Source organism: Macrotis lagotis, chromosome X (genome assembly GCF_037893015.1).
Source record: "Macrotis lagotis isolate mMagLag1 chromosome X, bilby.v1.9.chrom.fasta, whole genome shotgun sequence".
Taxonomy (NCBI): domain Eukaryota; kingdom Metazoa; phylum Chordata; class Mammalia; order Peramelemorphia; family Peramelidae; genus Macrotis; species Macrotis lagotis.
In genome coordinates, this window is record NC_133666.1 from 700,294,743 (window position 1) to 700,318,969 (window position 24,227).

Below are 24,227 nucleotides of genomic sequence, written 5' to 3' on the forward strand. Positions count from 1 at the left end.
TATTGGTTTTTTCATAATACTAACTTTTGGTTTTGTTTATTAATTCAATAGTTTTTTGCTTTCAATTTTATTAATTTCTCCTTTAATTTTTAGAATTTCTAATTTGGGGATTTTTGATTTGTTCTTTCTCTAAATTTTTAGTTGCATGTTTAGTTCATTGATTTCCTCTTTCTCCAATTTATTCATGTAAGCATTTAGAACTATAATATATCCCCTGAGAGTCACTTTGAATGAATCCCATAGGTTTTGGTATGTTGTTTCATTATTATCATTATTTAGGATAAAATAGTTAATACTTTCTATAATTTATTTTTTGGTCCACTCATTTTTTAAAATGAGGTTATTCAGTTTCCAATTTGTTCTGGGTCTATATCTCCTTGGCCCAGTATTGCATATGACTTTTATTTCATTGTGATCTGAGAAAGAAGTATTAACTATTTCTGCTTAGTTGTACTTTTTGTAGTAATGTTGAAATTCTAGGCAGTTTAGCACTACAAAGGCCCTCAGTGCCAGATGATCTTCAGTATCTTCCTAAGACAATTTCAATGAAAAAAAATTCAGTTTCTTGGTGTTGTTAGACCAAAATTGGCACAAGCAGCAAATGCAGCTTCGTTGCATTTCAGTTTCAGAGGCTACATTGAGGGCACAATCAGTTGCAAACAGAAGATCATGCATGAATAATCCTTCCACTTTGGTTTGGGCTTGTAGCATTTTCAATTTGAAGAATTTGCCATCAGTGTGATAACTGTCCTTGAGGCCATGTTGATATTCATTGAAGGCAGAATAACATGGATGCAAATATCATGCTAAAAAGTATGAAAGCAAGGACCCATCCTTGTTTTACTCCATTGGTGACAGGGGAATCTCTAGAACATCGTCCACTATCCAGAACTCAAGCAAGCATGCTGTCATGAAATTGACGTATAATATCAATAAGCTTTCCCAGGCAACCAAATTTTGACATGATTTTCCATAAGTCCTCACAACTGAAGGTATCAAAGTCCTTGGTCATATCTACAAATGTTGTATAAAGACCTTTGTTCTGTTCCTGGCATTTTCCTGGAGTTTTTGGTCAGCAAAGAACATATCAACTATTCTTCTAACCTTTCTGAAGCCACACTGACTCTCAGGAAGATGACCAACTTCCGGGTGAAGGATCAGCCTAATGAGAAGGATACTGGCAAGAATCTTACCAGCAATAACATAAAGAGAAATACCCTGTGATTGTCACAGCAAAATCTATTCCCTTTGCCTTTATCATGATGAACGATGGAGGCATCCTTGAATTCTTACAAAATAACCCCTTCATATCATTTAATTTGGAAAATTTCAGTCAATTTTTGAATGAGCCAATGGACACCTCAACTTGTAGATCTCAACTGGAATAAGCTCCCTTACTATGGAACTTAAATTCTTCTTAACTGACATATAGATAAGATCACTTCCTAATCTCTTTATGTCCAACCCTTTGAAGTAGGTTCCTTTGCTAGTTCCTTCCTTATGCCTTTAAATGAGATGAAATTTTGCTTTATCTGATATCACAATGCATACCTATGAATTCTTTATTTCTGCTGAAGTATAATATAGGTTATTTTTCTTTTTCTTTTTTCTTTTTTAAATTTATTTTTTATTCTCATTTTGTACACATGTTTTTTTTACATTAATAAAATATTCTTGTTTACAAGTAAACAAAATACCCCTCCTCCCCCATGAATATAGATAGACTTGCTTGGGTGAAAAAAGTAAAGGGGAAAGAAAAAAATTAAAATTAAAAAAAATAATAGTAATAATTGTAGGTATGGCCAGGTGGTGCAATGGACGAAGCACCAGCCCTGGAGCCAGGAACACCCGAGCCCATATCGAGCCTCATAAACCCAACAATCACCCAGCCGTGTGACATGCAAGCCACCCGATCCCCACTGCCCTGCAAAAACCAAAAAAAAAAAGAAAAAAAAGACCCAAAATAAAATTAAATTGTAATAATAGTAGGGGTGGCTGGGTGGTAGACAGAGCATTGGCTCTTGAGCCAGGAGCACCTGGGTCCAAATCTGGCCCCAGACAGCCAAAGATCACCCTGCTATGTGGCCCCAGGCAGGCCATCCAGCCCCACTTGCCCTGCACCCTCCCCCAAATAATAATAACAAAAAACGTGCTTCAGTCTTTGTTCCAACACCAACAACTCTGTCATGGGTGGATCTCATTCTTTATGATAAGTCCATCACAAAAGTTACTTCCATATTTTTCCACCGTTGCCATTGCTGATCGCAACTCCCTCCTTTCTTATTTCTCCACTACCATGTACTCTATTTTCTCTATCTCCTTTCACTCTGACTCTGCTGTAGGGTCATTGACTGGCTCGGCAGACAGATCCCTGGTCCTGGGGCCAAGAAACCCTGAGCCCCCATAACACTCCTTAGGCCCAGAATCCACCTGGTCCCATGGTCCTGGGCAGGCCTTCCAATCCCAGCCCCTTGCAAGAAGTAAGAAAGTAAATGTGTTATATCTGACTGCTCTCCCCCCCATGGTCCATTCTCTCCTCCTTTATTCACATCCACACCCCTTCCCCCTGCTCCCCCCTCCTTCTTACTCCAGATGTCTATACCCCATTGAGTATATATGCTATTTCCTCTCCTAGCCATCTCTGATGAGAGCAAAGGTTCCCTCATTCCCCCTTGCCTCCCCCCTTCCATATCACTGCAATAGCTCATTGTAATAAAAAAAAATCTTATGTGAAATATCTTGGACTATTCCCCCTCTCCTTTTTCTTTCTCCCATTCTATTTCCCTTTTTTTCTATTGACTACATTTTTACACCATATTTTATCTTCAAATTCAGCTTTCTCCTGTGCTTCAACTATAAAAGCTCTCTCTACCTGCTCTATTAACTGAGAAGGTTCATATGAGTATTATCAGTGTCATTTTTTTATGCAGGAATGCATGCAGTTCATCCTCATTAAGTCCCTCATATTTTCCCCCTCTCCTCCAATCTCCATGCTTTACCTGAGTCCTGTATCTGAAGATCAAACTTTCTGTTCAGCTTTGGCCATTCCAAAAGGAACCTTTGAAATTCCCCTGGTTCATTGAAAGTCCATCTTTTTCCCTGGAAGAGGACATTCAGCCTTGCTGGGTAGTTCATTCTTGGCTGCATTCTAAGCTCTTTTGCCTTCCAGTATATTGTATTCCAAGCCCTACGAGCTTCCAATGTAGTTGCTGCTAAGTCCTGTGTGATCCTGACTGCAGCTCCATGATATTTGAACTGTGTCCTTCTGGCTGCTTGTAATATTTTCTCTTTGACTTGAGAGTTCTGGAACTTGGCTATAATATTCCTGGGGGTTGGTTTTTTGGGATCTCTTTCTCTGGGGGATTGGTGGATTCTCTCCATTTCTATTTTGCCCTCTGATTCTAGAATATCAGGGCAATTTTCCTGTAGTAATTCTTTCAAAATGATGTCTAGGCTCTTTTCCTGATCATGACTTTCAGGTATTCCAATAATTTTTAAATTATCTTTCCTAAGTGTGTTTTCCATATCAGTTGTTTTTTCAATGAGATATTTCACATTTTCTTCTAATTTTTCATTTTTTTTGTTTTGAAGTATTGATTCTTGATTTCTGGCAAATTCATCAATCTCCCTGAATTCTATTCTTTGTCTGAAGGATTTGTTCTCCTCAGAGAGTTTTCTTATCTCTTTTTTCCATCTGGCCAATTTTGCTTTTTAAAGCATTCTTCTCCTCAATAACTTTTTGAACTGTTTTATCCATTTGACCTAAGTTGGTTTTTAGTATGCTATTTTCTTCAGCATTTTTTTGGATTTCCTTGACTAAGCTGCTGACTTCATTTTCATGTTTTTCCTGCATCTCTCTCCTTTCTTTTCCCGGTTTTTCTTCCAACTCCCTCATTTGATCTTCAAAGTCTTTTTTGAGCTCTGTCATAGCCTGAGCCCAATTTCTGTTTTTCTTGGAGTATTTAGATGCAGGAGCTTGTGCTTCCTCATCTTCAGACTGAGGATTTTGATCCTTCTTGGGCTCATTTGCACAATATTTCTCAATAGTCTTCTTTTTGTTTCTCTGCTTGCTCATTTTCCCAGCCTGGGCCTGGTTTGGGGGTGCTTCCTGAGCTTTTGGGACACTCCCACAAGGGTGTCAGTGTGTGAGGCTTTGTCCTCCCTCCTGGTCTGTGAATGACCATAAGTGCCCCCCTCTGCCACGGGGCTGAGGTGGAGGGGGGGCCCTGCTGTTCTATGGGGGGCCTAGACTGCGATCAGGATCCGAATGTGGTCAGAACCCCAGAGTCCTGTTCCAGGGGCAGAGGACTGAGCTCCCAGTTTCTCTTCACTCCCCTCCCTCACCTCAATGGTCTCATGCCCTGGAGGCTCCTGCTTACCGGCTCCGCCTGCTTCTGTTTCCTGGTCTGGGCTGCAGAAAGACCAAGCTGCCTCCCTGTGTGCCCCGAGGACTGGGCTCTACGTGCTCGCTCTAGCAGAGGTCCCCCGCTGTTCCCCTACTTTGTGCCCGGTGCTCCCTGGGGTGCAGCTCTGGAGACTCCCCCGCTGCTGTGAGCCACGGCTCCCAGCGCCCTGGGGCTGTCTCCCGGAGGCTGAAGTTCTTTGGCTCAGGCAGGCCTCCCCTCTGGCGGGCTGCCCCTCCGACCCCAGGGAGCAGAGCCTTTCTGCTCTTTTCCAGGTTACCTTGAGTAGGAGAACTGCCTCACTGGGTCCCTTTGTGGGTTCTGTCTCTCGAAAGTTTAGTTAGAGTCCTTAGCTGATGAGTTTTATCAGATAGCTCCTAAGACTCGATCCCTTCTTCTGAAGTATAATATAGTTTGCACCAGCCTTTACCCTATATATAATTCTCTGCTTCAAATGTGTTTTTTTAAAGTTTTATTTAAGGAAATGGGGTTAAGTGACTTGCCCAAGGTCACACAGCTAGGCAATCATTAAGTTTCAGAGACTGGATTTGAACTCAGGTGCTCTTGACTCCAGGGCCAGGGCTCTATCTACTGCACCACCTAGTTTCCCCTCAAATGTGTTTCTTGTAAACAGCATATTGTGTGATTCTGGTTTTTAATCCATTCTTCTATCTTTCATTTTATGGGAAAATTTATCCCATTCACATTTATAGTTAAGATTACTATTTCTACTTTTTCCTCCATGCTATCTTTTCCCATTCATATTTTTCTCTGGGGCAACTAGGTGGATAGAGCACTGGCCCTGGAGTCAGGGGTACCTGAGTTCAAATCTGTCCTCAGGCACTTAATAATTACCTAGCTATATGGCCTTGGGAAAACCGCTTAACCTCATCTGCCTTGCAAAAAAAAAAAAAGCAAACCCATTCATATTTTTCTCTTTCCTTTCCTCACCAAAGATTTGCTCCCTTTATAGAGCTTAAGAGTCTGGGAGTTAGAACTTTCTTTTCTGAGTCTTCCACAGTTGTGGCTACAGGACTTGTAGTTACCAGGCTGTGTCTCCACAAAGTTATAGCTCAGCTTTATGATTATGGACACTGGGTTGGGAGCATCAGGATCCATAAAGACTTGGGGTTCAAGATACTGGACCATGGTCCATATTATATGAGGGGCCAGGGTGGTGAAGGTGTTGCCAGTGACTTCACCTGCTGTCTCGTGTCTTTCCCTCAGTGGAGTTAGCAACTTCCACTGGGTGGTCTCATCTGAACTGTGGGTGGCAGGTGGATGACAGTTGCTGAATTTGGCTAGTCCTCCTCCAGGAGAGTGACTTCCAGGGATGATGGCTGTGAGGACTGAGGTAGAACCAGGACTCCTGCTGTGGGGGAGGCTGCTGTTCCTTGGAGTTGTTTGTTTTTTGGTGGTAGTTGGTAAGTAGCTGCTGCTGGTAGTTCTGGGGGAAACTGGGTCATTTCTCATAAGTGATCTTTCCCCTTAAGTGTGGTTGTGAGGTCTCTGTGAAGTGTCAAAGTATTGGAAGCTGAGGGAATGCCCATCAATTGAGGACTGACGGAACATGTTATGGTTTGTGAATGTTATGGAGTCTTGTTCTGTAAGAAATCATGCATATTTGAACCCTTGAGAAGCCTGGAAAGAAGTACAGGTAGGGATGCTGAGTGAAGTGAACAGTCTCAGGCGAACATTGTTGGCATTCACAGCAACATTGTGAGAAGATCAGCTGTGATGGACGCAGTTCTTCTCCTCAGTTCAGTGATCAAGGACAGTCCTGAGAGAGCTTTTAATGAAAATGGCATCCATGTCAGAGAAAAAACTCGATTCTGAATGCAAGATGAAGGATACTACACTCACTTTCTAAAAAAAACAACTTCTGCTACATATTCCCGTTCTCATGGTCACCCCTTTTAATTGTAATTTCTCTTTTACTCATGCTCAGTGAGGAATGATGGTGAACACACTTAGAATCAGGGACAAGAAAGAAAACCATGAGATAGGAAGGGAAACCATGAGAGAGATTTATAAAAAGTGAACCTAGTGTCCATTCAGATTATGCTGTTTTGTTTTGTTTGGTTTTGTTGGGATTTGCTTTGTTTTGTCTTTCTTAGTCCAGATGGGGGTAGCATTGTCCATAGTCGGTCTCCTTGGGTGTCCCAGCTCTCTGAACTGCCGAGAGGAGCTGCATCCATCAAAGTTGATCAAGCCTGCCACAGTTCTGACCTCCTTTTCAAGATGTGGGGAAGGGTTTCCACGTGTGGGGTTCAGGCTGACATCAGGAGGCCCTAGTTAGGGTCTCATGTAGGTGCTCACCCTGCACAAGGAGGGTCTGCATCTGGCTCCATCGTCTGTTCACACTTCCTTCCTGATTTCTCTGTTTCCCCTTTAAAGTGATTCTGATCATGGGCTTATGAGCCCTGGCCAGTGCCCAAGGGGTCACCTTAGGCCAATAATTCTGCTATTTGTGGGAGACAAGAGTGTCAGCTGGGGCAGCCAGATGGGGGCAGGGGCTCCCTCGCCACCAGTCACATCCCCATGACTGGAGGTTCAGCTGAACTTCTCCCCTAGTATGAGTCTTCTCAGAGGACCCCATGGGACAGGGAACATGTGCTGGGTCAGGGCTCAGAAGCACTGCATTCCTGATCCATTTATGTCACCCTACATTTGACATCCAACTCCCCATGTAATTTTCTCTATAGAGATACTCAGAGAGACAGAGAGAAAGAAACAGAAGTCAGGAAGATGAAGACAGAGACAGAAACTGAGAAAGACTCCACCGAGCCCTGGCTGCCTGTGGGGGTGGGGTATCAAGAACCTGGGGCCAGGGGGAAGCTGGGCCTGGGCTGGCACAGGAGGTTTTTGTCCAGCTTCCTCATTGAATCTACCACTGTGCTAAGCATAGCCACTACCACTGCTATAATATGTTTGACAGTAGTAATCGGCTTCATCCTCAGGCTGGACGTTGCTGATGGACAAGTTTCGATTGGTGCCAGAGCCGGAGCCAGAGAAGCGATCAGGGATCCCATCGGCCTTGCCTACAGTTCCACTGCTGGTGACATATATGATATACCGAGGGGCCTTTCCTGTGCTCTGCTGGTACCAACCAATACTTTTACCACTGTACTGACTGCTGAGGGTGCACGAGAGTTTGGCGGTGGCTCCCGGGGACACAGACGTATCAGGAGACTGAGTCACCCCAATTTGGGAGAAGGAACCTAGAAACACAGACACTCATGAATATCCTGGAATGAGAAGAGAAGGTGCTTGGAAAGAGGAGAGGGCGCAGGGAGGGAGGAGGAGTGATGAGGAGGGGTCTGAGGCAGCCCTGACCTGAGCAGACAGCGAGCAGGAGGAGGCAGACAAGAGACCAGGCCATGGTGCAGGGGCCCAAGAACTCTGCTCCCTAAAGAGCATACAGCTTGTCCTGCCAGGTCCCTCTTATCCTGTCCCTGAAACCCCTTGCTGTGGGTGGGGCCTGAATGCAAATCTGTGTCTGAACTTTTGTTTTATTAATCACACCTTGCTCCTCCCTCCAGGGTCAGAGGTCCTATGGAGAAGGGACATATTTCATGGTCCAAAGGTTGGATGTTGGTATACAAACCCAGGTGGCATGTCCCCATGAGTGATCACAGGGCTCAGAGCAGCTACGGACACAGGTGTCCTGAGCCCCCCTGAGCCCAGCCAGCTGAAACCAACAGGCTTTTCACTGGCTTACTGCCTTCTCTCGACCAGTCCTACACCTCCCCCTACTGACCAAAGGCCTCACATTCGCTCCAGCTTTGTAAGCAACCCTCAGCTGACCCAAAGTCAGAGAAGACCCCGGCTTGCTGCCCACCAGTCCTCCAGGCTGGCATCTGTCCATGGGACAAAAGGAGGTACTGACTCCAGGGAGGACAGACTTAGTGCACGTATGTAAAAGGGATCAAATGCTCAAAGCTTGATTTTGTCGTTCTTCCCAATAGTTTATACAAAGATTTGGCTTTTTGTTCCTCTTTTTTATTCCTCCTTCTTCACTTATGCCCCACTGAGGACATCTGCTGGTTTGGTTATATGCCTAGGATTTTGAATTATTCTTGAAGAAACTGGAGCTGTCCTCCATTCTGAAGGGGTCTTTGGATACAGCCATGTTAGGGGCACTTCTATCTTTGCTCTGGTTCCTTCAGAAATTTTTCAAATGCCATAATGCCAGCAGCAAAGACATAGGGGTCATGTCTCCATCATTGTTTTCTTTTTTAGTTTTTGCCAGGCAATGGGGTTCAGTGACTTGTCCAAGGCCACACAGCTTGGCAATTAAGTGCCTAAGGCTGGATTTGAACTCAGGTCCTCCTGACTCCAAGGCCAGTGCTCCATCTACTGCACCACCTGGCTGCCCCTCCATCTGCCTTTGCAGGTGATGGGGGCCTTCAAAGTGACTCAGGGAATATGTATAAAAAGAGAGAATTAAACTGTCAGATTTTGATAGAGAAGTCTTCACCTTTCCCACCTCTGTCACTGCAAATTAGATCAGCTACAGGAAATGACTGCACAGAATTCTGTTTCGAAGTGCTCTCTGTGGTAGGACCAGGCTAAGGCCCAGCCATCCAGATGAAAACCTGGCCGCTGTTCTCAAGGAGCTCTCATTCTGGAAGGTTTCAGCTTTGTGTCAAAGGGAGAGGTTTAAAGTGGCTCAGGGAGTAGCAGCAAAGCAGATGCTCATTCTTCTTATTCACCACAAGCTGTGCTGATGAAATTACGTCACTTTGGGGTGAGAGTCATTTTACAGAGCTAAAGACCTTTGGGATAAGAATTTTCTTCTCTGGGTCTTCCACAGCAGTGATTGCAGGCCTTGCAGTTGCCAAGCTTCATCTTTACAAAGTAATCGCTTGGCTTCATGGCTATGGACACTGGCCTGGGAGCATCAGGATCCCTCTAGGTTTCTGGATCAAAATGCTGGACCACAGTCCTCTTGACCTGAGGGAAGGGGTTAGTCCAGGTGGTGATGGGGATCAGACTTGGCACCTGCTGTTTCCTCTTTTCCCCCAAAATTGTCAGCAACTTCAACCAGTTTGTCTCATCTGAGCTATCGGTGGCTGTTGCTGAGGATGGCTAATAGTGCTTCCAGTGAATTCCAGGGATGATGATTGTGAAGACTGAGGTAGAACCAGGACTCCTGGTGTGGGAGAGGCAGTTGCTTCTTGGGGTTGTCTTTTGCTGGTATTTGGTAAGCGGCTCCTGCTGTTGTGCTGGTGAAGGTATGCCATTTCTCCAAAATGATCTCTCCCCTCTAGAATGTTTGTGGGTTCTTTATGTAGTGGCAAAGTATGGGAAATTTAGGGAATGCCCAACAACTGAGGAGTGACTGAGCACATTATGGTATCTGAATATTCTGGAGCCTTTGTGAGATGATCAGCTGTGATGGATGAGGGTCCTATTGGCAGTTCAATGATCCTGGAAACTCTTGAGAGTGTTGTCAAAGAAAATACCATCCTCATTCAGGGAAAAGACTGGATCCTGAATGCACGGCAAAGGACACCATGTTCACTTTAAAAAACCACCTTCTATTACATTTTCCCTTTCTTTCTCATAGTTTTTTCCCCCTTTATCCTAATTCGTCTTTTATATCGTACTTAATAAGGAATTATGTCAGACACATTTAGGATAGGAGAAAAGGGGAAAAAAACCCATGAGACTGGAAGGGAAGCTACAAGAGAAATATTTAAAGAGTGAAAATATTGTTCATTGAGATCCTGGCCTTTTGTTTTGTTTTGTTTTGGTTTCTTTGCTTGCTCTGCCAGGTCCCTCTTATCCTCTCCCTGAAGCCCCTTGTTGTGGTTGGGGCCTGAATGCAAATCTGTGTCTGAACCACACCATGCCCCTCACTCTGGGGTCACAGGTCCCATGAGGTGGGGTCCTATTTCAGGAGATGGAGGTGGGGCATTGGTAGACAAGACTAGCATAGATGTCCCCCATGAGTGACCACATGACACAGAGCTGCCACAGACACATCTGGGCTGTGCCCCCTCTCTGAACACCTGGCTTCCCATGCCATCACTGCCTGCTCTGGGCCAGTCCTACATCACCTCCTTCAGTCATCAAGGGTCGCATACACTGCAGCCTCTAAGAAAGCATCAGAGACCCTATAGTCAGAGCAGGACTCTGTTGCCTATGGGACTTAAGAAGATATAATTCCTTCCTTATCACTTTTTACAAAATATTTTTATTCATTTTTATCATATGCACATGTATATTTTTAAGTTGCAATATTTCCCTTCCACCCTCCATTCCCACCCCACGTACCCTCAGTGGCAAGTATTTTACATACACTTTTTGATAAAAATGCTTACAGATTGGTATGTTTTGAAAAAGAGAAATTAGGATTAAGTGAAAGAGATACATAACAAGTTATTTTTATAAAGTGTTCATCAGATTCTGAAGGATTGTTTTTGTGTCTATATTGTGTGTGTGTTTGTGTGTGTGTGTGTGTGTGTGTGTGTGTGTGTGTGTGTTCGCATGTTTCTTTTGTTTTGTTTTTCTTCCTCTGAACAGAGATGTTATAGTCCATTGTCAGTAGAATACCGTTGTCCTAGCTCTGTGGACTGCTAAGAGGAGCTGCTTCCATCGAGACTGTTCCTCTCCCTTTTATTGTGATTTTAATGAGGTTCGGATTGGTTCCTGTAAATGACACTGTCGCTGACATCAGTAAAAATGGAAGTATTTTAATTACACAACACAAGGAATAGATTGCTTACAATAACATCCAATGCAGCAGATAATACATAAAAGACAAAGGATTATTAATACTATTAAGAAAAGTAGAAGAGAAAGGTAAAGAAAACATGGCCCATTCGGGGGAGCACCAACTACCTCTAACCATCTTTGGCTGGGGAATCCCAATTCAACAGACCCGAATGGGAGAGCCCCCAAGCAGAAAGTCTTCTCCATGGGTGAGATTCCCGCAAATGCTCAGAGCCTCAGGATATTTATTAGTGGAGAACAAAGAAGGCTTGTTGCCAATTCAGTTGGGAGGGATTCCCGAGTTCTTTGACAGAAATATAGGTAAGTCTACAAGTTGTATGACTTCAGAGGAATGCTATAGGGGCTGCAAGATTTAACTTTAATTAGAGTCAATACTGTGAGAATAGCCAGTTCTCCCCAGTACTATTTGTGTTCCAAGGAGTGGCTGGCTCCTGGAACCTTGGAATGCAGCCAAATCACCTATGGCATGCTGGGGGGGGGGGGAGTAAGTTCATGAGGAGGGCATATCCTCATGCAGGCTCGAGAGAACTTACTTATATGAAAATTTCATTTTCTTATTCATCACTTCTCTCAGCATCAGATCCCACAGGTCATTCTGTAATGGGACCATTTAGGGTTTCTTGTATAACAATAGTGCTCCATAGTATTTATGTATGGTAAATTGTTTAGCCATTCCCCAAAGGATGGGCATCCCCTCAATTTCTAATTCTTTGACACTACAAAAAGGCTACTATGAACATTTTGGAACAAGTATTATTCTTTTTTAAATTATTATTTTTTTTTTTTGCTCTAGACCTGCAATTGGAATTGTTGGGTCAAAGGATATCTCCAGTTTTATTGCTCTTTGGGCATAGTTCCCTATGGCTCTGCAGAAAGGTTGGGTAGGTTCACAACTCCACCAGCAATGTACCAATCTCCCAATTCATCTACAGCCTCTCCAATATTGATCATCCTCCCTTTTTCTCATCTGGGCTAATCTAATAGGTGGGAGATGATATTTCACTGTCGCAGCTTGCAATTCTTTGATCCACAGTGATGTGGAGCATTTTTCCTATGATTATACATAGCTGTCATTTCTTCATTTGAAACTGTTCATATCCTTTGATCATTTATCAACTGGGGAATGACTTGTGCCTCATAAATTTGATGCAATTCTCTCTATATTTAGAGACCTTTATCAGAACTCCTGTTTGTGAGGGCTGTTTCCCAGGTTTCTTCTTTCCTTCTAATTTTGGCAGCATTGATTTTACTAGTGCAAAAGCTTTTCCATTTAATATATTCAAAATCATTCATTTTGTAGTTTATAAAATGCTCCAATTCCTGTTTGGTCATAAATGTATCCCCTTTCCATACATGTGATCGAGTGTTTCTTGGTCTATTGAGGCATCTATAGTGTCAGTCTTAATTTCTAAACCCTGTTCCATTTTGACCTCATTTTAGTACAGGAAGTGAGACGAGGATCTAGGCCCAGTTTTTGCCATACTAATTTCCCGTTTTCCCCACAATTTTGGTCGAATTGTGAGTACTTACCCCAGAGGCTGATGTCTTTGGGTTTGTCAGATAGAACATTGCTGTAGTCATTTCCTGCAGGTAATTTTGAACCTTTCCTGATCCACTGTTCCATGACTCTATTTCTTAACGATTGTTTTTTTTTAGGTTTTTGCAAGGCAAATGGGGTTAAGTGGCTTGCCCAAGGCCACACAGCTAGGTAATTATTAAGTATCTGAGACCGGATTTGAACTCCTGACTCCAAGGTGGGTGCTTTATCCACTATGCTACCTAGCTGCCCCCATTACTCTATTTCTTAATGAGGACCAGCCAGTTTTGGTGACCCTGGCTTTTTAGTATAGTTTGGAATCTGGCAGAGCTGAGCCACCTCCCTTTACATTTTTTCCCATCAGTTTCCCTTGCTGTTCTTGACCTTTTCCTGCTCCAGATGAATTTTGTGACTATTTTTCAAGCTTAGTAAGAATGGCATCATCTTGTCCATTGTATGTGTATGTGCATTTTGTGTTCCTTCAGAATTGCTCTTTGCTATGGTTAGTAGGCCAGGCTTAGGGTGGTGAAGCAGACCATTAATAGAGCACCTTTTCCAGCCCCTTCTTCATGCCCAGATGACCAGGATAGTCCATCCAAACAGCTGCTCAGGCCCCTAAGAGGCTCCTGAATCCACACTGTTTCAGTCCAGTGACCAGATGACCTTGTGGTGTGGTTGGTTGTCCTGTAGGGATCTCAGAGACCACCAAGGTTCAAATTCACATTTCCAGGGCAGAGAATTGGTTTCCAGAGACCAACCCAAGGTCAGGCAGGGAGTGAGTGAGGGTCAGAAACAGGATTTCGTGTCCACAGTCAGGGAGGTGAACTGTAACTCACCTCTAGAATGTGGATAGAATGATGAATATAGTTCAGAGGAGGAGACGTTACTGAGTAAGGGAGACAGAGAGAGGGCCTGGGGGTGCCAGTGGGGCCAAGGAGGATCCCCCCTCCCCCACCAGCATCAGTGAGTACAGATGTGAGAGGGCCAATGCAGCTGGTGCTGAAAATGGTGGAGCAAGGCTGGGTCACAAGAGGTACAAGATGGGGGAGAATGGTCCAGAGGGGAGTGAGGTGGGACAGGCCTAGAGAGCTTGGGGGGATGGCCTGGCAGAGAGCCTGCTCCCCACTACACTCTCCATCTCCCTCCTCAGAGCATGTCCAGGACTCTCCTCATTCCTTCCCATCTGCCTCCCTCTGGAAGGAGCAGATGTGCTGGGGCAGGAAACAGAAGAACTGGGTGATGGTCCATTTCTCTTCCTCTAACTTTGACCTGAAGCTCATCATGTAGTTTTCTGTACAGAGACAGACAGACACGAAGAAACAGAGGTAGAAACAGAGCCAGGGAGATGAAGGCAGAGAAAGAACCTAAGACTCGGCCCAGCCCTAGCAGGTTGGGTGGGGGAGAAGAGTGTCAGGAACCTGGGGCCAGGGAAGAAGCTGGGCCTGGGCTGACAGGGGAGGCTGTTGTCCAACTTCCTCATTGAATCTATCTCAGCACTGAGCATAGACACCACCACTGCTATAATATGTTTGACAGGAGTAATCAGCTTCATCCTCAGGCTGGACGTTACTGATGGACTTGTAGACATTGGCCTCAGGCCTGGAGCCAGAGAAGCAAGCACGAATCCCCTAGCCCTTGCGTACACCTCCACTCCTGGTAACATACATAAATCGAGGGGCCTTCCCTGGGCTCTGCTGGTGCCAACCAACATCATAACCACAGTGCTGACTGCTGGGGGTGCAGGTGAGTCTGGCTGTGGCTCCCAGGGACACAGTCATGTCAGGAGATTGAGTCAGCAGAGGTTGGGAGAAGGAACCTAGAAACAGACACTCATGAATGTCCTGGAATGAGAAGAGAAGGAGAAGGTGCTTGAAGGTGGTTCCCAGAGAAGAGAGGTCAGGGAGGGAGGAGGAGGGATAAGGAGGGGTCTGAAGCAGCCCTGACCTGAGCTGAGAGTGACCAGGAGGAGGCAGACCTGAGGCCAGGCCATGGTGCAGGACCCCAAGAGCTTGGGTCCCCGAAGAGCACACAGCTGGGTGTGGGCTCTACCAGGTCCCCCTTATCTTCTCCCTCAAGCCCCTTTATGTGGTTGGGTGCAGAATGCAAATGTGTATCTGAACTTGGGCTTTCTTAACTATATCTTGGTCCTCACTCTGGAGTCACATGTCACATGGGGAGGGAGCACATTTCAGGGGATGTGGGGGGGATGTTGGTTTGCCAAACCTGCTGAGATGGCCCCCATGGTTGAGCAGATGTTCAGACCTCTTCTTTAACACAAGTTACTCTGATAAAATTATGTCACTTTGGGTCAGGAATCATTTTCAGAGCTAAAGAGTGGGGGTAAAAACCTTCTTTTCTGGATCTTCCAACATTGCTCTCGCAGGACTTGTAGTTGCCAGGCTACATCTCCGCACAGTTGTAGCTCAGCTTATAGCTATGGACACAGGGCTGGCAGCATCACTATCCCTAAGGGTTTGGGGTTCAACATCCTGGACCATTGTCCTCCTGATCTGAGGGGAGCGGGTGGTCTAGGTGGTGACACTGTGACCTGACTTAGTTGACACCTGCTGCCTCCTCTGTTTCTCTGAAGGGAGTCGGCAGCTTCCCCCAGGTTGCCCCATCTGAGCGCTGGGTGGCAGGCGGCTGACTGTTGCTGAGGATGGCGAGCTCTGCTCCAGGAGAGTGACTCCCAAGTGTGTGATGGTTGTGAGGACTGAAACAGTACCATGACTCCTGGTGTGGGGGAGGCTGTTCTCCTTGGGGCTGTCTCTGTCCTTTGGTGTTATTTGGGATGTTGCTGTTCCTTGTTTGTGCAGGGGAAGCTGGGACATTTCTCCAAAATGGTTTTGTTGTAGTGATAAAGAATTGGACATTGGGGGAATGCCCATCGAGTGAGGAGTGGCTGGACACGTTATGGTTTATGAATGTGCTGGACTGTTATCGCTCTGTAAGAAATCATAATCAATTGGATTGTAGAAAAAGCATGGAAACACTTGTATGAGCTGATGCTGATGATGTGAGCAGAAGGGGAAAACGTCCACATTGACAGCAACATTGTGAGTGACCAACCGTGATGGACGCAGCTCCTCTCCGCAGTTCACTGATCAAGGACACTCCTGAGAGAACTGCTATGGACAATGTCATCCACATCCAGAGAAAAAACTGGATTCTGAATGCACAGCCAAGCCTGCATACCATGTTCAGGTTTTTAAAAACTCGCCATGTAATTTTCCCTATAGAGACACTCTGAGAGACAGACAGAAAGAAAGAAACAGAAGTCAGGGAGATGAAAACAAGGACAGAACTGAGACGACCCAGCCCTGGCTGCTTGTGGAGGGGTATCTAGAACCTGGGCCCAAGGGGGAAGCTGGGCCTGGGCTGGCACAGGAGGTTTTTTGTCCAACTTCCTCATTGAATCTACCACTGTGCTGAGCATAGCCACTGCCACTGGTATATGTTTGACAGTAGTAATCGGCTTCATCCTCAGGCTGGACGTTACTGATGGACAAGTAGCGATTGGCGCCAGAGCTGGAGCCAGAGAAGCGGTCAGGGATCCCATCGCCCTTGCTTACACCTCCACTGCTGGTGACATGCATGATATACCGAGGGGCCTTTCCTGGGCTCTGCTGGTACCAAGCAATATTGTAGGTGCTGTGCTGACTGCTGAGGGTGCAGGTGAGTTTGGCTGTGGCTCCCAGGGACACAGACATGTCAGGAGACTGAGTCAGCACAGGTTGGGAGAAGGGACCTAGAAACACAGACACTCATGAATGTCCTGGGATGAAAAGAGGAGAAGGTGCTTGGAGAGAGGAGAGGGGGCAGGGAGGGAGGAGGAGTGATGAGGAGGGGTCTGAGCAGCCCTGACCTGAGCAGACAGTGAGCAGGAGGAGGCAGAGAAGAGACCAAGCCATGGTGCAGGGGCCCGAGAACTCTGCTCCCCAAAGAGCATACAGCTGCGCCTGGGTTCTGCCAGGTCCTTCTTATTCTGTCCATGAAACCCCTTGCTGTGGGTGGGGGCTGAATGCAAATCTGTGTCTGAACCTGGGTTTTCTTAACTATACTTTTCTCCTCCCTCTAGGCTGAGAGTTCCTATGGAGAAGGGACACATTTCAAGATTCGAAGCGGGATTGTTAGTAGACAAACCCAGGTGCGATGTCCACATGAGTGATCACAGTGCTCAGAACAGCTATGGTCACAGCTGTGCTGACCCCCCCTGAGACCAATAGGCTACCCAAACCCTCACTGCCTGCTCTCCAACAGTCCTACACCTCCCCCTATTGACCAAATGCCTCGCATTAGCTCCAGCTTTGTGAGCAACCCTCAGCTGACCCAAAGTCAGACAAGACCCCTGGTTGGTGGCCACCAGTCCTCCAGGCTGGCATCTGTCCATGGGACAAAAGGAGGTACTGACTCCTGAGAGGACAGACTTAGTGCACGTATGTAAAAGGGATCAAGTCCTCACAGCTTGCTTTTGTCTTTCCTTCCAATAATTTGTCCAAAGACTTGGCTTTTTTGTTCCTCTGTCTCATTCCTCTTTAATCACTTATGCTCCACTGAGGACATCCAGTAGTTTGGTTGTATCCCCGGCACTTTAAATGAATGGTGAAGAAGCTGGAGCTGTCCTCAGTCCTAAAGCGTCTTTGGATACAGCCATGTCAGGATCACCTCTAAGTTCCTTCGGTTCCTTCAGAATTTTTTCAAATGACATGATGTCGTCAGCATATACAACGAGCTCATGTCTCCATCAGTCATTTTTTTAAAAAAATTTTTTACAAGGCAAATGGGGTTAAGTAACTGGCCTAAGGCCACACGTTAGATAATTATTAGGTGTCTGAGCCTGCATTTGAACTCAGGTCCTTCTGACTACACGGCGGGTGCTCTAGCCACTGTACCAACTAAACACCCCATTCACCAGGCTTTGCAGATAATGGGGACCTTCAAAGTGAGTCAGGGAATATGTATAAAAAGAGAGAAGTCAGTTGTCAGATTCTGATGAAGAAGTTTTTACCTTTCCCACCTCTGTCATTGTAAAATGGATCAGGCACAAGAAGTGAATGCACAAAATTTTGTTTCCAAGTGCTCTCTGTGGTAGAACAAGGCTAAGGACTGGCCATCCAGATGAAAAGCCGGCCTCTGTTCTCAAGGAGCTCCCATTCTGGAAGATATCAGGTGCGAGTCAAAGGGAAAAATCCAGTGTACCTCAGGGGGCAGCAGCAAAGCAAATGCCCATTCTTCTTGTTCACCACAAGCTGTGCTGATGAAATTAGGTAACTTTGACGTGAGAGTATTTTTACAGAGCTAAAGACCCTTGGGGCAAGACTTTTCTTCTCTGCATCTTCCAAAGATGTGAATACAGGCCTTGTAGTTGCCAAGCTTCATCTCCACAAAGTGTTAGCTCAGCTTAATGACTATGGACACTGGCCTGGGAGCATCAAGATGCCTCTAATTTTCTGGTTCAAGATGCTGGACCATGGTCCTCCTGATCTGAGGGAAGGGGTTGGTCCAGGTGGTGATGGGAGTCTGACTTGGGTGGCACCTGCTGCCTCCTCTTTTCCCCCAGGGTGGTCAGCACCTTCAACTAGGTTGTCTCATCTGAATTGGGAGTGGCATTTGCTGAGGATGGCTCACCCTCCTTCCAGAGAGTGACTTCCATGGATGATGACTGTGAAGACTAAGGTAGAACCAGGACTCCTGGTGTGGGAGAGGCTGCTGCTCCTTGGGGTTGTCTTTTGCTGGTAGTTGTTAAGTGGCTCCTGCTGTTGTACTGGTGAAGGTATGCCATTTCTCCAGAAGGACCTCTCTCCTTAAGAATGTTTGTGGAGCCTTTTTGTAATAGCAAAGTATTGGAAATTTAGGGAATGCATGTCAACTGAGGAGTGACTGAGCACGTTATGGTATGTGAATATTCTGGAGCCTTTGTGAGATGATCAGCTATGATGGATGCAGGTCCTATTGGCAGTTCAATGATCCTGGAAACTCTTTAGAGTGTTGTCAAAGAAAATACCATCCTCATTCAGAGAAATAACTGGATCCTGGAAGCACAGCAAAGGACACAATGTTCACTTTAACAAAACAATTTCTATTACATTTTTTCTTTATTTCTCATGGTTTTTCCCCTTTATCCCAATTCCTCTTTTATATCATACTTAATATGGAATTATGTCAAACACAATTAGGGCAAGAGAAAAGGAAAAAAACTATGAAACTGGAAGGGAAAGCATAAGGGAATTTTTAAAAATGTGACCATAGTATTCATTGAGATTCTGGTCTTTTGTTTTGTTTTGTTTTGATTTGATTTGCTTTGTTTTCTCCGCCAGGTCCGTCTTATCCTCTCCCTGAAGCCCCTTGATGTAGGTGGGGGATGAATGTATATCTGTGTCTGCACCTGGGTTGTCTTACCCACACCATGCCCCTCACTCTAAGGTCACCGGTCCCATGAGGAGGGGTCCTAATTCAGGACATGGAGATGGGGCATCAGTATACAAGAGTAGCTGAGATTTCCCCCTTAAGTGACTACATGACACAGAGCAGCCACAGACACAGCTGTGCCAAGCCCCCTTCTGCAAACACCTGGCTGCCCATGCCATCACTGCCTGCTCTGGGCCAGTCCTGCATCACCGCCTTCCAACATCCAGCCTCACATAACACTACAGCCTCTAAGAAAGCATCAGGGACCCTATAGACAGAGCAGGACCCCATTGCCTATGGGACTTCTTAAGAAGATTTAATTTCCTTCCTTATCACTTTTTAAAAAATATGTTTACTTATTTTTTAGCCAAACTCACATGTATATTTTTAAGTTCCAAACTGTCCCTTCCACCCTCCTTTCCCACCCCCCTCCCCCCAGTGGCAAGCATTGTACATGCACATTTTGATAAAAATGTTTACAGGTTGATGTTTTTCAAAAAAGGGAAATTAGGATGAAGGGAAACATATATAACACGTAATATTTATAAAATGTTAACCAGATTCTGAAGGGTTATTTGTGCGTGTGTGTGTGTTTGTGTTTGTTTGTCTGTCTTGTGTGTGTGTGTTTGTGTTTGTCTGTCTGATTGTTTGCGTGTTTCTTTTCATTTCTTTTGTTTTTCTTCCTAGGGATAGGATGATACAGTTCATTGTCAGTTTAATGCAGTTGTCTTAGCTCTCTGGACTGGTGGGAGGAGCTGCTTCCATCGAGAATGCTCGTCTCACAATCTTTTTGTTGATGTGCACATTGTTCTCTTGGTTCTACTCCCTTCTCTCAGCATCAGATCCCGCAAGTCATTCTCTAGTCCGACCATTTATGGCTTCTTATAGAACAATGATATTACATAATATTCATGTATCATTACTTGTTTAGCCATTCCCCAGTTGCTGGGCAACCCCTCAATTTCCATTTCTTTTCCATACAAAAAGGGCTGCTATGAATATTTTGGAACATGTGTATTTTTTAAAATAATTTTTAGCTCTAGACCTGGAATTGGAATTGTTGGATCAAAGGATATTTCCACTTTTATTGCCTTTTGGGCATAGTTCCATATTGCTCTCCAGAAACATTGGGTTGATTCACAACTCCATCAGCAATGCATCCATGTTCCAATCCTCCCACAACCTCTCCAATATTAATTATCCTCCCTTTTTCTCATCTGGGCTGATCTAATATGTGTGAGTTGATATGTCACTGTTGTAATTTGTATTTCTCTGATAGTGATGTTGAGCATTTTTCCTATAATTACATATAGATATAATTTCTTCATTTGAAACTGTTCATATCCCTTTATCATTTATCAATTGGGGAATGCCTTGTGACAAATAAATTTGATGGAATTCTCTCTATATTTAGAGACCTTTATCAGAACTCCTGTTTGTGAGGACTGTTTCCCAGGTTTCTACTTTCCTTGTGCTTTTGGCAGGATTGATATCATTAGTGCAAAAACTTTACAATTTAATATCCTTGAAATCATTCATTTTCCAGTTTATAAAATGCTCCAATTCCTGTTTCGTCATAAATTCATCCCCTTTTCATAGATGTGATCAAGTATTTCTTGGTCGATTGATGCATCTATAGTGTCAGTCTCAATTTCTAAACCCTGTTCCATTTTAACCTCATTTTACTACAGGGAGTAAGATGAGGATCTAGGCCTAGTTTTTGCCATACTAGTTTACGTTTTCTCCCGGCAATTTTGGTCAAATTGTGAGCACTTATCCCCGAGGCTGATGGCTTTTGGTTTGTCAGATAGAACATTGCTGGAGTCATTTCCTGCAGGTAATTTTGAACCTTTCCTGATCCACTATTCCATGACTCTGTTTCTTAATGAGGACCAGGCAGTCTTGGTGACCCTGGCTTTTTAGTACAGTTTGAGATCTGGTAGAGCTGGGCCACCTTCCTTTACATTTTTTCATCAGGTTCCCTAACTGGTTTTTTCCCTTTTCTTGCTCCAGATGAATTTTGTGACTATTTTTCTAGCTCAGTAAGTGTGGCATCATCTTGTACATTGTACATTGTATGTGTATATGTGTGTTTGTGTTCCTCCCAAATCGCTCTTTGCCATGGGAAGCAAGCCAGGCTTAGGGTGGTGAAGCAGGTCATTATTAGGGCACCTGTTCCAGCCCCTTCCTCATGCCCAGATGACCAGGATAGTCCATCCCAACAGCTGCTCAGACCCCTTAGAGGCTCCTGAATCCACTGCTGTTTCAGTCCAGTGACAAGATGACCTTGCTGTGTGGTTGGATGGCCTGTAGGGATCTCAGGGGCCACCAAGTCTTAACCCCACATTTTCAGGGCAGAGAATTAGTTTCCAGACACCAAACCAAGGTCAGGCAGGCAGTGAATGAGGGTCAGAACCAGGATTTCATGTCCACAGTGAGGTAGGTGAACTTAAATTCACTTCTAGAATGTGGATAGAATGATGAATATAGTTCAGAGGAGGAGAGGTTAGAATGTAATGGAAGCAGGGGGAGAGCTTCAGGGTGCAAATGGGGCCAAGGAGGATCCCCCCTTCCCCACCAGCATCAGGGAGTGAAGATGTGAGAGGGACAAAGCAGCAGGTGCTGAAAAGTGTTGAGGGAAGCTGGGTCACAAGAGTGACAACAAGATGGGGGAGAATGGTCCACAGGGGAGTGAAATTGGGGAGAGGAACAGGACTAGAGAGCTGGGCTGATGGCCTGACAGAGAGGCTGCTCCCCGCTACACTCTCCATCTCCTTCCTCAGAGCATGTCCAGGACTCTCCTCATTCCTTCTCTTCTGCCTCCCTCTGGAAGGAGCAGATGTGCTGGGGCAGGGAACAGAAGAACTGGGAGATGATCCACTTCTCTTCCTCTAATTTGACCTGAAGCTCATCATGTAATTTTCTGTACAGAGACAGACAGACAGACACAAAGAAACAGAGGTAGAAACAGAGTCAGGGAGATGAAGACAGAGAGAGGACCTCAGATTCGACCTAGCCCTGACAGCCCTGGGGGGGGGTCCAGATCCTGGGGACAGATGGGAAGCTGGGCCTGGGCTAGAAAGGGAGGTGGCCGTGCAGCTTCCTCAATGAATGAATCACTGTGCTAAGCCTCCACAGCACCGCTGGTGCAAAACTACTATACAGCACCCACAGGAGCAATCGCCTTCACCCTCCGCCTGGACCTTGCTCATTGTCAAGTAGGGACTGGACCTCGAGCTCCAGCCAGAGAAGGAAGCAGGGATGCCATTGCCCTCACTGCCACCGCTGCTGTTGTTGACATACAGGAAATGCCAAGGGACTTTTCCTGGGATCTGCTGGTGCCAACCAACACTGTGCCAGCTTTGCTGACTGCTGAGCGTGCAGGTGTGTCTGGCTGTGACTCCAGGGACAAAGACATGGAGGGAGACTGAGTCAGCACATGCAGAGAGAAGGAACCTAGAAATACAGACACTCATCAGTGTCCTGGAATGAGAAGACAAGGAGAATGTGCTTGGAGATCCTCCCTAAAGAAGAGAGGACAGGAGGGTGGAGGAGGTTCAAGGTGGGGTCTGAGGCAGCCCTGACCTGAGCAGACAGTGAGCAGGAGGAGGCAGACAAGAGACCAGGCCATGGTGCAGGGGTCCAAGAGCTCTGCTCTCCAAAGAACAGGCAGCTGGCCCGGGTCTCTGCCAGGTCCCTCTTATCTTCTCTCTGAAAGCCCTTGATGTGGGTGGGGGCTGAATGCAAATCTATATCTGTACCTGGGCTTCCTTAACCACACCTGGGTCCTCCCCTGGGGTCACAGGTCCCATGAGGAGGGAGCATGTTTCAGGGGTTGTCGGTGGGATATTGGCTAATAAAACCATCAGAGATGTCCTCCATGAGTGATCACAGGGATCAGAGTCGCTACATTCACCGCCACCTGGACTGAGCCCCACCTGAGACCACCAGGCTCTGCCCATCACTGCCTGCCTTGGACCAGTCCTATACTAAAACCTACCAACTGGAGGCCTCATATACTCTCCATCCTTTTCATCAGCCCTCAGTGGTCCCGTAGCCAGAAAAAGACCTCTGTTTGCTGCCCACCTGTCCTCCCGGCTAGCATCTACCCATGGGACAAAAGGAGATACTGACTCCAGAGAGGACAGACAGTTCATGTATGTCCAAGCAATCATGTCCTCAAAGCTTGCTTTTGTCTTTCATTCCAATAGTTTATCCAAAGACTTGGCTTTTTTTTTGTTCCTTTGTCTCATTCCTTTTTAATCACTGATACTCCACTGAGGACATCTGCTGGATTAGTTATTTCCCCAGCACTTTAAATGAATGGTGAAGAAACTGGAATGTTCTCACTTCTGAAAGGGTCTTTGGATACAGGTATGTCAGGGGCTGTTCTATCTTTCCTCTTGTTCCTATAGAGTTTTTTCAAGTGCCCTGATGTCAGCAGCATAGACACGGAGGTCATGTCTCCATCAGTCTTTGAAGGTGATGAGTTCCTTCAGGGTGATGCTGGAACTGTGTATAAACAGAGAGAATCCAGTTGGACAGATTCTGATAAGAAAGTCTTTCCCTTTGCCACCCTCTGTCATTGGAATGTGGCAGTAGCCACAAGGAAAGAATGCACAAAAACCTTTATAAGTGCTTCCTGCAGTAGAGCCGTGCTAAGGACTGGCCTTCCAAATGGAAACTGAAGCCGGCCTCGGTAATCAAGGAGCTCCCCTTCTGGAAGGTTTCAGCTGTGGATCAAAGGGAAAGGTCCCATGGAGCTCAGGGGGCAACAGCAAAGCAGACGTTCATTTCTCTCCTTCAACCCAAGTTCACCTGATACAATTATTTCGTTTTTGGCCAGAACCATTTTCAGAGCTAAACACCCTGGGGGTTAGAACTTTGTGTTCTTGGTCTTCCAAAGTTTTGACTTCAGGACTTGTGGACACTGGGTTGGGAGCATCAGGATCTATAGAGATTTGGGGTTCAAGATACTGGACCATGGTCCACCCGACTGAAGGGAAATGGTGGTGAAGGTGCTGACAGTGACCTCACTTGGTTGGCACCTGCTGTCTCCTGTCTTTCCCCCAGGGGAGTCAGCCACTTCCACCAGGTTGTCGCATCTGAACTGTGGGTGGCAGGGGGCAGACTTTGCT

The 24,227-nt window shown here is 45.6% G+C and overlaps 1 protein-coding gene and 1 gene segment (V, D, J or C); both read right to left on the reverse strand.

Moving 5' to 3' along the window:
* Positions 1-7,301: 7,301 nt before the first annotated feature.
* On the reverse strand, positions 7,302-7,832 carry LOC141497198 (immunoglobulin lambda variable 4-69-like). The segment is given in 2 exon segments: positions 7,302-7,624; positions 7,740-7,832. Coding segments are annotated over 2 exon segments (369 nt in total).
* Positions 7,833-14,309: 6,477 nt separating this feature from the next.
* LOC141499641 (uncharacterized) lies at positions 14,310-16,644 on the reverse strand. The gene is made up of 4 exons (XM_074202306.1): positions 16,547-16,644; positions 16,103-16,429; positions 15,246-15,394; positions 14,310-14,522 (listed from the first exon to the last, which is right to left on the reverse strand). The coding sequence occupies exons 1-4, from the start codon at positions 16,590-16,592 to the stop codon at positions 14,310-14,312; spliced, it is 735 nt and encodes a 244-aa protein (XP_074058407.1). The 5' UTR covers positions 16,593-16,644.
* Positions 16,645-24,227: the final 7,583 nt, after the last annotated feature.

What these genes read in the sequence shown, in the direction of transcription:
- LOC141499641 (XM_074202306.1), bottom strand. Translation starts at nt 16,592, where the DNA reads ATGGCTTGGTCTCTTCTCTGCCTCCTCCTGCTCACTGTCTGCTCAG. An exon ending in CCTGCTCACTGTCTGCTCAG is followed by an intron (nt 16,430 to 16,546) that starts GTCAGGGCTGCT and finishes CTGTGTTTCTAG; the next exon opens with GTCCCTTCTCCCAACCTGTG. An exon ending in AGAAACAGAGGAGGCAGCAG is followed by an intron (nt 14,523 to 15,245) that starts GTGTCAACTAAG and finishes TTCTCATTCCAG; the next exon opens with GACATTCATGAGTGTCTGTT.